General features: G+C 41.2%; 1 protein-coding gene across 1 annotated transcript in view; it reads right to left on the reverse strand.

Annotated features, from left to right (window-relative positions):
- The window catches only part of LOC108900880 (protein jagged-1b), a 46,703-nt gene that overhangs the window by 28,041 nt on the left and 5,119 nt on the right, over positions 1–13,543 (reverse strand). The window contains exon 2 of the mRNA XM_018702146.2: positions 12,639–12,965. Coding sequence (XP_018557662.1) covers positions 12,639–12,965 — 327 coding nt within the window. The remainder of the gene's footprint in view (positions 1–12,638; positions 12,966–13,543) is intronic.

Below are 13,543 nucleotides of genomic sequence, written 5' to 3' on the forward strand. Positions count from 1 at the left end.
CATCCTTGTGTCAAATATGATTATTGATTCTTGTCTTATGATAACAAAGAAAAAAAAATATCAATTTCTTTGGCTCAAGAAGCAGCCAGTGCCCAGGAGAGTAAGAGACATGATGTTATGGTGGCTAATTTGTGAATTTCATAAGTCTCTGTAGATATGAGCCAATGTGAGCCATCTCCCTGCCCTCAGGTGGAAAACACACACTCACTCACACAAACACACACACAGCACTAGATGAGGAATTAGACCCTCGGTGTGCAGCCGTCCTCCCGATCCTGCTCCCATGACCCCGTCTCCATAATTACGCGTCTCTGTTCTCGCATTCTCGCCGTCTCTCCTGCTTTTCTTTCATTCTGGGCATAATTAGCATCAGGCTTTATCTTCCCCTCTTCGCCCTTACTTTCCATCTACCCACCACCACCACCACTACTACCATGTCATTGCTGGTCAACTCCCAATGAAAGAGGTTTCAATAGACTCAAATGACGTCTCACGCAGAGGCATTTTACTGAAGCTCAGCTGAGGATGAACAGAGATGAGCAATAGAAGTTAAGACTGTGTAATGACACTCAGTTATGAAGGAATCCGTCCTGCATTTAACCCTCTAACTATGTTGTGCCTCCTGGAACCACATGGTCATGGATCAACTGTCATATAAATATAGTGGAATGTGGTGGAGTGAAGCAAACAGCAGCAAATGGAAATGCTCAAATAACGTTACAAATGTATATAAGTAAAGAACTTGAGTAAATATACTCAGACTGCCCCTCTCTGCATCCTCGCTCCTTCCCTGTCTGACACTCACATTCCTGCGGGGTTAATTGGCTTACACTAAACTATGCGACCACTTCAAACAGTTTGGAACAACAGAGGCCTCTTGACATGACGTGCCCTCGTCCTTCACGCCGCCCTGCCCCATCTCCATCCTGTCCTGTCCTCCACCCCCAAACAACCCGCCCTCCCTTTACCTCCTGCTGCTTATGATTCTCTCAACAGTGTGAGTAAGCGGCTATGACACACACACACACACCCAGAACACCTGCGCCCCACACTGAGATCACCCACTCGCCGCTCCCCACACTGTTTCTCCCTTATCTAACTCTCACTTCCTTCTTCTTTACTTGGTCTCCCCTCTGCTGCGCTTACATCAACTTTACCCTTTCGCCCATTAATCTCAACTGTTCCTACCACCCTCCGCCCTCGCCTCACATCCCCCACCACAACCCAGACCGACTGCCTTCATCCCCACTGAACCCCCACACCCCTCCCCCCTCCTCCTCCTCCTCTCCGACTTCCGCAGGAAATTACCTTGTCTAGCCGCTGGATGCTTCACATCCACGGCTGCACTTTCAGTGAGAGAGAGAGAGAGAGAGAGAGAGAGAAGCATTATGAGTGAGAAAATAGAACGAGTCTGGGAGTGTCTGTGTGTGTAGAGAACAGTGTGTGTTAACAGTGTGTCACAGTGTGTGTGTGTGTGTGTGTCAGATTTCTCAAGTCTTGATAGGAGAAAAAGTAGGGTATTTTCATTGAACTACAATTCTGTGGTTTGTTGTTACACTGGAGGATTATTCTTCTTACATCTGAGCCAATGATTATATCAACAAACTTATTGTGTTTGTTAACAAATCACTGCTTGATGATAATGACTGATGAAGCTGAAGTGTGTCCATTTACACTTCTGTTTTTAACAACTTCCCATTTTGTCTTTATCTGTGACTGTGAGTCGTCTTTCAGTTCTGATAAACTGTGTAACCTCACATCCATACAATGCACTCTCTGTAGTTTGAGCTCACCATGTGTTATTATCACTTCCTGTTATTTCAAATAGTCATGTTATAATTATGATGCAAAACCATACTGAAGATGTGTGCACAGACTCCACTTGACACCTGTTTTTGCTGTAGCGTCCACTGAAAAAACTGTGTGGAATGATGAGACAGTTGCGTTCCTTAAGTTAACATGAGACAAATATGACTGCCATATTTCCATCATGTTTTCTACATTGTTTTTTTTTTTTGTTTTTTTTTCCTTTTTGAGGTTTGACTGGCAGCATTTTAATTCTGCCACCTCGTTAGGAGAACTGGCACCACCAGCTGTTTATCTTGCCAAACCAACTCCTAAAATTTGCAGTGGATGGAAATGTGAATTTAATTAGCATTTTCTTTCGCCAAATTCCTTGAAATGTGCTTAGAATTTGAACTACATTTGGATGCAAACCCACTTGAACCATCATGCACAATACCAGGACTCTGAAAACCAAAGCAGCTTAATAGAATTCATCATTAACCTGTTAACCCTGGTCTCAATCAATCAAGCAACTGCAAACAAAACTACTGAAGTTTTTGGACTTTGTGGAGTTCACAGGATTAAAGCTTGAATCCATTTTGTTCACTGGAATCTTGTGGTGAAAACTGCATGAACTTTTTACCACTTGGACGTGATTTCATCTTACCTCACTAACGGCCAAAAAGGCAAGGACTGACTATTTTGTTTTGTGTGCTAAGCTGCTACAAAATGAAAATCAGCTGTTGCAGTGATATGTGGATCCTAAAATGTCAAGGTTCTGTGAAGACTGAAAACAAAACACAACTAAAGTAGCACTACCAAGGCCAAACCATCATCCCGCGGGTGTGAGAGTGTATTTTAAAAGGGTAATTTTATTATTTATACCTGTACATTCCCTATTGTGACATACCAAAAGACCTACTCTTAAGGCTTGGTTACATTACACTTTAACTGAAGCCTGTATGATCAACAAATTGAAGCGTGAGATTTCTGTTTTGACGAGATGCTCAGTGAGTCCACCTAATGCCAACCTCTGACCGTGTGAATGTGTACAGTGGGTCATTAGAAATGCTGAGGCACTGTGTTCGCAAATGGAGAACCACTATTCTAGTGCGTGCCATTTCCTTGTTTACAACAATATCACTCCACCAGACTACAAACCACAGGACCGCTCTCATACATATTTACGGTTTCTGAGAGCTTTGCTCGATATTTATTCATTCCACACGTCAGAAGTGTTATTGCATCCCTCTGAGTCTGGGACAATTTCGTCGAAAGTAGGTGAAATGTAAATGTAACTTTTAGTAGTGCATGAAGTTTGGTGCAATAACATAATTTCCCGCACAGCTGCACCTAAATTCAACCTAAGCAGAGGTTTAATCAGCTGGAATAAATGCAAACACCTGTGTGGGTGTGCAGCACTTTTAATATTTGAGTCACTTAACAGGCCTATGTATGCTGAGGGCTAGAGATGTTCCTCTCTCCAGCAGAGGATGGTAAGAGTCATGAATACTTTACAGTTAATTACTCCCACTTTTTACACATCGTTGAAGAGGGAGGATGCATGAAAATCATTATATGAGTATGAGTAATATGAGTATGTGAGATAGATAGATAAGCTTAGAATTAACATGAATGTAGAATATAAAAATATCCCACATTACCTTCGATAGACCTAAGTAGCTTTTTCAGTGATCTGATATGACAGGTGGAGTAAAGTGGGAATAATAACCAGTACGCCCCTCAGACAGACAGAATGAGGACAGGGGGTTATAATAATGTGATAATGAGACACACTGATGTAAGTCTGACATACTGTAGGTAAGGACACGAGTGTAACAGACCTGAGTCTGAGAGGCATCGTTAGACAGGGTCGACATCGCACTGGGGACTCTAGTGAGAACAATGTTTCATGATGTGATGGCTCAAAATGTTTGTGCTCGCTCCCGTCGAGCTCCAGCAACACAAGAAACTGCAGGGAGAGGAGGAGGATTTATGACAGCTGTAACTCTTCCTTGCTCTGTGTAATCCACCCAGGACGTGATGTGGCTGAACATCACCGGGGAGGCAGTGACACAGAGAACAAAAGGTTTAGAGGCACTGGAGGTGGAGGAGATATGACGAGAAGAGAAAGAGATCGATGGCTCTGAATGGCAGCCGTTTGCTGTAATTACACCTGTGTGTCCTTTTACGAGTTTGTATACCTGCAATCTGCATTCAGTGACACGCCACAAGACACAGGGACACACTGTAATTTCACAGTGATCATGTAAATCAAGGCTCCTCTTGCCTCCTTTCTCTTCTAATAAAGAGGCTCCTACTCTCAATCCAATTTGCACACAAATGAAATCATTAAAACACGCTCCCCCTGAGACGTTTACCCCCGAGTTATTAACTTATCTCTAAAAAACACGAGCTCCGAATCCTGATGGAATTAACCTTCTTTGTGTTTTGTGTGTGTGTTGGCTGATGAATTCATGATCTGTGTGTTTGGGTGTATCTATAGTGGGAAAACTGAAAAGGTTATAAGGAGAAATGTGTGTGCACATGCCTGCAGGTATGTGTGTGTGTGTGTGTGTGTGTGTGTGTCCAAATGACACGCACAACAGTATCAGCGTACACACTGGTATGCGAGGCTGCGTAGGAGAGTCAATTAGGGGACAAAAGAGAGGAGAGCACAAACGACGGGGAGAAAGAGTGAAAGAGAGACTCTGGAGAGAAAGAAAGCTCCAACTATGCTCCTCTCTTTTCGTTTCCCTTCACTGACTTCCCCTGGCCCCGGCTCCCACACAGCAGGAATGCACAGGTTACAACAATGTGTTTGTGTGTGTGTGTGTGTGTGTGTGTGTGTGTTGTGTGTGTGTGTGTGTGTGTGTGTCCTACATGATGATTTATACGGCCTCTTCTGTTCAGTTTCAGTCATGGGAAGTAACTATGTACATTTAAGTCCAGCTCTGAGGTACTTGCACTTTACCTGAGTATCTCCAATTTATGCCACTTCTTACCTCCATCTTTACTTCTATATTTAATCCTTCTAGTTGCTACAGGTACAGGTTGATACCACCATCAAGTCTACATGGTAAATATGAAGCTACAGCCAGCAGACGACAAACTTATGAGCAGAAATGTGTGACACCAGAGACTGAATTTGAATTATTTATGTTTGAATTTGAATTGCTCAACTTGAATAATTGCATAAAGAACTGAATTTGAGCCACATAATTTGAATTCCTATTGTTTAAACTGAATAACTGCATTGAAAAAGTGAATAAGTATAATTTGAAATTTAATTCATTAGTTCGGAACGGACCTCCAATAAACTTGAAACTGAATGTAATAATTGAATTCATTTGCTCTGAAACTCTATCACTGAAAACTCACCTTTCTGAATACTTCCACACTCAGTTCCTGCAAATTAGTTTGAGTTTACTGAGACACAGTCTGGTCACTGAGGAGGAGCAAAGGAGTTCAGATTCACACAACTTATTTTCATGTTTTTTAAATTGTGCATGCTGGACTTCCACTTGTAATAAAGTGTTTTTACATTGTCACACTGGTCCTTTTACTTAAATAAAGGATCAGAGTGCTTCCTCCACCACTACTATCTGAATAAATTCACTTCAGCTTCTTTACTTGTCACCGTAGAATAACAGTAGAGCATATAGAGACTGGGAGGCTCAACCCACAGTGGCTACACCTGAACTTATTTGCCTGACGGATGCACTTTGCATATTGAAGTTGATGACGACTGGACACAATAAGCTGCCTTAGAAGGATTTCACTGAAAAGGAAGTGCTTTGTTAATCTAAATAGGCCATAATATAGCTTCACCTACTGTAAATGACAAAAAAACGGATTGTTTTGGTTTTTTTTTACAGTGAAAGGAATATAATGTACATACATCTGAGAACAACAACAATGTGTCTGAAATAATGTCATAATAACTTGGATATTAAACAGGCCTCACTGTGCTGCGAACAAACAACACAGAGACTTCACTGTCTCTAATAAGAAAGTAATTCCAGTGAAAACTGTCCACAATGAGGTCTGTGGTTGGATTATCTAGAAAAACTGAAGTGAATCATCTATTTGTTTTGTCATTTTTGTCTTTGTTGGATGGCTGACAGAACAGATAGAGACAGACAATGTGGCGAGAGAGAAAGACTACGACACAAAAAAGTCCCATGTCAGTGGTGAGCAACTATATAGTTACTTATTATTGTCCATAAATTCAATTTTTAGGTACTTGTGCTCTGAGAGCATGAGTCCTTTGGTTTTATACTCCTTTATACTTGTACTCAGCTGAATTTCAGAGGAAAATATTGCACTTTTCTCTCCATTACAGTTATCTAACAGGCGCAGCATCAGTTATGAGATTTACAGCCGGTCTGTACTATACTCGATACTTAAAACTTGTAGTAACTGAATTTTTTGGACATACAGGAGCATGGAAACAAACTATAAACACAATATCTCACATATTATATACTTAATAGAGTTTACACAATTAGCAGATATGGAGCAACATCAGCATTCATTTGATGTTTGTGTTCACTCTGTGTATTTAAGTGCTGAAATTCACTCTCTGTTTTGGTCTCAACCAACTCCTAAGAGAGATACCCGTTTCTTTAGCTGCTCTCCTAAAAATTGTCTTTATACAACATGACTGCAACAGCAAAAACATAAATACAAACAGATGATGTTTTCTGTAAGCATAACACGGATATATTGTTAGTTTTTGTATTTGGCATGTTGAATAAATGTGGACACTGAACATATCAGTGAAATGTTGTCAGACAATGTATTTGTCTTCCACCAAAATACCCGATCTTGCGGTATAATATGCATTTATAGTAACTACAACATTATGGTTATGTTTAGGCAATAACAGCATTTGGTTAAGGTTAGGGAAAGACTATGATGTGGTTCAACACAGAAAAGTGACGTTAGACAAAATGTCTTTAATAAAATTTAACAAAAACCACAATCTTTGCCTAACCCTAATCAGCCACAGAGGACCTCACCACAGATGGGACTCTGGATGTGAACATCAGTCTTTGGTGTGACAGTCAAGTGCTTTAACCAAAACAGTGATGTTGTGGGCTGCAAAACCGAAACAGTAAAGCTGAAAGGCTCAGACACTGTTCACATTATACAGAGCTGATAGTAGTTAACATGTATGATATGTGCCTTCACCACGAGGACACCTGAGCTTCTTTAAATTCAGAGTACATGTTAATATGTAGCTCTAACAGTAACATTTTGGCTCACAGTCATCTTCACTTATACTTAAACATCAGGATAACATTATACAACATAACGTTATCTATTGACAATTTTCTCTCTTCACGCTCTGCATGCTCTGCATAACCTGGCATTTTGCTCCATTTGTGATAACACAAATATATAAGACTCATATCTATGCAAACATATGCTAGATACATTTAGCATGAAAGCCAAGAGACAAGGCAACACAACGTTGGTGTGCAGTGAAAACACTCACACACACACACACACACACACACACACACACACACACACTCACACACACACACACACACACACACACACACACTCTTTGCTGAAAGAGAGTCTTTCCCAGGAACAGCCAGCTATGGCCTCTGGCAGTGAACCTGACCATGAATGACTTTTAACACTTGACATGAGGATTATAAACGGTGGGGACTTCACTGCATTCACTTCATGTTAACGGTATTTCTATAGCACCTATCATATTGTCATTTGTCACAGGCGGTTTTAACAAAGGAGCAGGTCTAAAGCAGACCTTGATGAACTAGTTCTGACTGACAAAAGGTCAGGAAACATCAGATTCTGTTCCCACAATGTATGGCAAATGGGGGTCTTAGGAGGCTGAATCGAAGCAGATACAGCCACCACAGCTTTGTCTCCACACTATCACAGCCAGCTTATTTTGTCCTGTGTACCTGCCTTCATGCCCTCTCTTTCCTTTTCACTCTTCGCCCCGATTCAGTCACAGATTTCTCCCTTCTTCTGTCAGATAAACAGATCCATCAGGAACACACTCTCTCTTGGCAGCTTGCTCTTTTTTTCCTTTCGTCATCCAAACAGATTAAACAGTGAAACCACCAACAGAGAGAAGGCTCAAAGAAATGACCTCGCAGTTATGAAGTCTTTGAACTTTTCCCGTCTCTGTGGAGGCGCCGCAGCTAAAACATCCCAGACCGCTGAGTGTCTGTGATTTTAAATCTGGGGTCAAAATGGAGCCACATCCCTCAGACTATCTGTGAGATTATTGATGACCAGAAGGCGAAGCTAAAATCTGGATTTACCATCTAAAACCAGACAAAGAAAAACAGCAGAAATGCAGTGCTACATCCTCTGTCATTTTAGTTTTCATATGAAATAATGGACAGGGGATGATTAACCTTCACATTTACCATTATGTACCCCTCCAACAGGACCCCCAGACTGATGGACGACGAGGTGGTGTGGTCGTTCTGTACTTCTTTGCGGTTGTTTGTAGTCATTTGAGACTCTTTGTAGTCATTTTGCGCCTCTGTGATCATTTTACATCTCTTTGTGGTTGCTTTGCCCATCTTTTCCATAGTTTTGCATCTCTTTTAGTTATTTTATGTTAATTTATAGTTGCTTTGTGACCATTTGTAGTTGTTTTGTGTGTCTTTGTAGTTGTTAGTGTTGCTTTGTGGTTACTTTGTGTCTTTTAATTGAGCTCTATGACTCTCAAACAAGAAATGCATTTTCAAACAGAGGCTCTTGCCAGGGGCCTGAGACATTGTGGGGCCCCTGAGCTCACAGTAACCCATCCATGCAGCCACCTGAGTATTGAATGTGTTATTTACACTGTATATTGCTTGATCTGTTACATAATGTTATATCTTTTGGCAGCTATCATTAGAGTGGGCTGACCTTTTCTCAATTTTACATATAGGGCAGACCAAATATGTCATACATAATATTTAAATATTCTTACATATAGCACCATTATCTGTCCATGTGTTTCTGTGGTCACTCATTGCCCAAAAACTTTTCCAGTGCTCCCCCAGTCCACTTAAAATAAATCCCTGTTGTCTTAGACAGCGTATTGGATCTTTAGTTTGATGTTTGGACTTGTTACAAATCCTCCTATCAAGGCTTTAAATGGTAAAAACAGTGAGACAGAACTAGTTCGTGACAATGACTGGTTAAAAGTGAGACATCAGCTCACGACCAGAGCTTTAACCACAGCAAACACAACACAGACTAACTGGGATGAAAACCTCCAGGCAATCTTGATATCATTATGTGCAAAAACAAACACAACGCAACAAATTACAACTATGCTCACATTCATAAGCAAATACAGACTCACATATGACATTTCCCTGAAGAGATTAGAGGGAGAAAAAAGACGGAACAAGTGAGGGAGGGCATGGGACAGAGAGAGCTCACCTTTCCTCATAATGACTACGCTCACCTGTTCATCCCCTCACCTGGGGCAGGGAGATCACTCTCCCTCTCACCCCCCTTCACCTCCACCGTCCACCTCCCCCTCTCCCCCTTTCTCCACCCCACCACCCTCCACCTCCCAGAGATGGCCAGATAAAGCAAGTCTTTCAACTGAAGACGCTGCCACTGTGTGTCCCAGCTCTCTCTCCCCCCGTAGCCCAGCCCGCCCTGCGGCCCGGCCCTGAAACTGATCCAGGTAGACTTTCTGATGGAGAACTTTCTCACACTCTTACCTGCCAATCACACACCTCCCCAATGTACAGGAAGAGAGAGAAAAAAAAACACACACAAGGAAAGTGTGACACACACACGCAGTATGCATACAGCACATACACAGAAACGCACACAAAGGCAAACTTGTACACAGATAAGGGAAGATAATTGGCTCTGGGACAGAGAGTCTCACAGGTAAATAGGCTGATACTAATCAAGAAGAAGAAACCTAAGCCATCTCTGTGTAACATTCCTGTGTATGCTGGGTGTGTGTGCTCAGGTCAGTGTGGATACATTAGGAGTCATGGATGGATTACTGAACGGACCTAACGTACACAGGCCCAGGGGCCAAGTGATCTGGGGGGCCCCTGGACGAGAGCCTCTGTTTTAAGTGACAATATTGTTGGAAAGTCAATCAAACAACTCCAAAGAGACACAAAATGATTAAAAACTGATGCAAAATAACCACAAGGACACACAAAATAAACAAACATAGACGCAAAACATCCACAAACAGACACACAACGACTATCAAGAGACAAACAACGACGATAAAGAGTGTATTTCAATCTGGGAGGCTTGCTCTTATGTAAGAGGGGTAGGGGGATGTCTGTGCCCAGGGGTCCATTGTCTTCTAATCCATTTTAGGAGAATGTGTGTATCACGCGTGTGTATTTTAAGCCTCACCTGGGTTTTGTGCAATATTACAAACATTATTACAACACAACACGATTATGAATTACAACCACAAGGCCTTTTGTTGCATTTCTGTAATACTTTCATTATTAGAAACAAGTCAACCATGCTGAGAGCGATCAAAGACAGAAAAAAGAAAGAAAGGAAAAGACTGCAGGAGGCTTTCTTTCACTGCAAATTGAAAAACTAAGAAACAAACAAAACCTCTTAAATCCTTAGAAACATTGTGGCTCACTCCTCCATGTCCTTGCCAAGTCATTTTGAAGGGATTCTCTCTGAGTCTAGTTTCATTAATAAACAGGCATTAATTACTGAAATGAAGAGTCTGGGAGAGAAGTGTCTAATGGGTGGAGAGATGGAAAATTTAGAAAATGGGGTGTTTGGAGGAGGTAAAAGCTTCACTAAATGAGTGTTTGTGTCACTCACTGCTATTAAAGCTTCTCATTTTCCTGTCCTTGTAAGGATTTTAGGTCTCAAAGCAAACAAACGGGTGTACATGATAGGCCTGCAACATATTTTCATTTCAGATTAATCTCCCAGTGGTTCAGTCTAAAAAATGTCGGAAAACAGTGAAAAAATATCCTTGCTCATTTTATCTAATCAAGAGTCAAAAAAATTCAAAGAAGTTCATTTATTATCAAAGAAGAGTTATTGTTATATCTGAGAGACTAGAACAGATTTTTGGCATTTTTGCTTAAAATTGTCTTAAATAATTAAGCAAAATATAGACAGACTGACTTGTGTTGATTGATCAACTAATGATATAGATAGCAGTGTAGAACAATGCACAATATAAGTTAAAATCCATTATAAAGGCTAACAACCACTATTTTATTGTGTGGGTTTTTTGGCTTATTATTGGGGAAAAAAATAAAGAGAGAGAGAGAGAGGGAGCACAGGAGGAGGAAAGAAAACGGTGGACTGAATAATCGATGTCTGTTTCTTGGCCGCACTCGCCTACTGCTGTGCTAATGGCAGATTAATTGGTCTGCCCTTTAATGAGGACACAAGACGAAGCAGCCAGCAGTGCGATGTTTGATCGAAATACAGATTATTCGATATGCTCAGAGGAAAGCAACGAAAAGACCAAAGTTTTTTAACTTAGGAAGAGAAAGTTCAGAATGGACGGAGGAAAGGAGGGAGAAAGAGAAGAGAAATAGGTGACTGAGGACATCAAGGGATATTTGTGTTACATGATACAGAAAATATTAAACAACAAATGAGATTTTGTAATGATGTGGAGTAATCCTATCATGGGATTATTTAAAATATTAAATGAAATGTTTAGTTGATGCAGTAATGGAAACAGATCTTGGCTAAGTTTACTCAACTTTTGGGTTGCCAGGTTGTGGACACTTTTACATGCATTAGGGAGAATGAAGTCATAATCATACATGTTAATAGTTTGCTGGAGGACAATTTTCCACAACCTGGCAACCCAAAATATGTTCTCATTAAAACTTTGTCTCTCACACTTAAACTGATCCACCACGCATTAGTAAATAATTTATTAACCAGTAATAGAGTTATTGATTACCTATTGATTACTGATTAGCATCTAGTGGTGCCAATTAGATGTTAACATCTGCATGCTAATGTTTGCTAATTAGCACTAAACACAAACCATAGCTGAGGCTGATGATGGGAATATCTTTAGTTTTGAGGGTTTTTAGTGATAAACCAAAGTACAGGGAAATTAAAATTAGACATGATGATGATGTTAGATGAAAAGTCACTAATCACCAACTGTTGCCAAAGTTAATAATAGTTCATCCCATGGGGATGAAGAATGTGTGAACCAAATTCATGACAATCAGTACAATACTTCAGTCTTGACCAAAGCAACGGACTGACTGAATGACCAGCATCTGCTACCCCTCGGTCCACAACACTGGCATTGCTTCATTGTCCCTCTAATAATCCTCTGATTATTAAAGGGACAGGACTCTTGGGGGGGATTTTGAGTCCAGCCCTGAGGTTTGGAACCACTGATCTAAACAATATATTTGCTTCTTTTCCCATAAAGACAAATGTTTCATTTTATAAAAGTGTATTAATGAATGAATGTTTTGAATTGAATGTTTTTGTGGAGTTGGTTTTTGTTTCAGGAGTGATCCAACCACTGCTATAAAACACAATAAAATCCTTATGGCCAGTTTTGTCAATTAATGAGGTGATTGTCTTTTCCATATCTAAACAGATTTTCTGATATCGGCCACCACAACTAGAACAAATACACTCTGGTTGTTGTATTTTTTTTTTTTTCCATGTTGTCCTGCCCTGGCACTTTAACTCGCATGCAGAGAGGGACAGAGAAAGTATAAAAGCATGTGAATGTGAAGTCTGAGTGTCATTGTTATTCCACTCGAGCCTCAGTTTGAGTGTATTGTTGTACTTCAAGCTTTGCCTGTTCCCTTGGTAACCATATTGATAACCAGCACTGCCCCTGTACTTACTGGCCAGGCGTATTTGAAGGGAATGACAATGTGTCCATTAGTGCCATCCTCTCCTCCTCCTCCATCATGTCCCCGGTGGCGGAGTGACTGGGAGTTTCCACCCAGGATCCCTGTGCTGCCCGACCCGAAGGTGCAGGTTCCGGTTGAGGCGACCCGGGCCTGGTACTCCTTGAGGCAGGCTTGAAAGAAAGTGTCACATTGGTCCCTGGCAGAGCAGCGCTGCCCCCCACTGGCCTGGAGGTCGCAGCAGTCTCCAGTCTGCAGGAGTCCGTGTGGGTTCTGGAAGTGGCGGATCTGAAGCTCGAACATTCCCGCGGCGCAGACAGCCTGAGTCCAGAGAGAGGGAAGGGAGGGTTGGGAAGGAGAGAGTTACATTAATATAGCATCCATTATCAAACTGGCACAGTGCCTGGAAAAACAAGCAATTACAATATGCAAGTTCTCGACTGGTGTGATACAAAATCACCAAAAATCAGCAGGTGAATTAAACTTAAGGTCAATCAAAACATTCAGGGGCTGCAGTCTGGAGACTTTAAAGGAACAGAAGCTAATTAGAAAATCAATGGGATTCCAAATCTCTGTAGGACGAACACACACACACAGATACACACTCACACACAGTTCACAAACTTTTAAAGGAATAGTGCAGCCTTATCGGGACATACACTTATTATCTCAGTTGCTCATAGTAAATACATTCTCCAGTATGGCTCCGGCTGTAGACAACTGCAGAAGCTTCTATACTTCATACAGAGGCATGTGCACATGGACACAAACCACACTAGAAAATATGAAGATGACCTCTTGAGATCAAGAAGTAGCGCTCCTTCGTTTGTTGCATTCAGCTGAATGACATGAAAAAGTCATAAAAGGAAAACAGAGTGTGAGTAACCGTTTAACAAGAA

Source organism: Lates calcarifer, linkage group LG21, assembly GCF_001640805.2.
Source record: "Lates calcarifer isolate ASB-BC8 linkage group LG21, TLL_Latcal_v3, whole genome shotgun sequence".
Lineage (NCBI taxonomy): Eukaryota > Metazoa > Chordata > Actinopteri > Centropomidae > Lates > Lates calcarifer.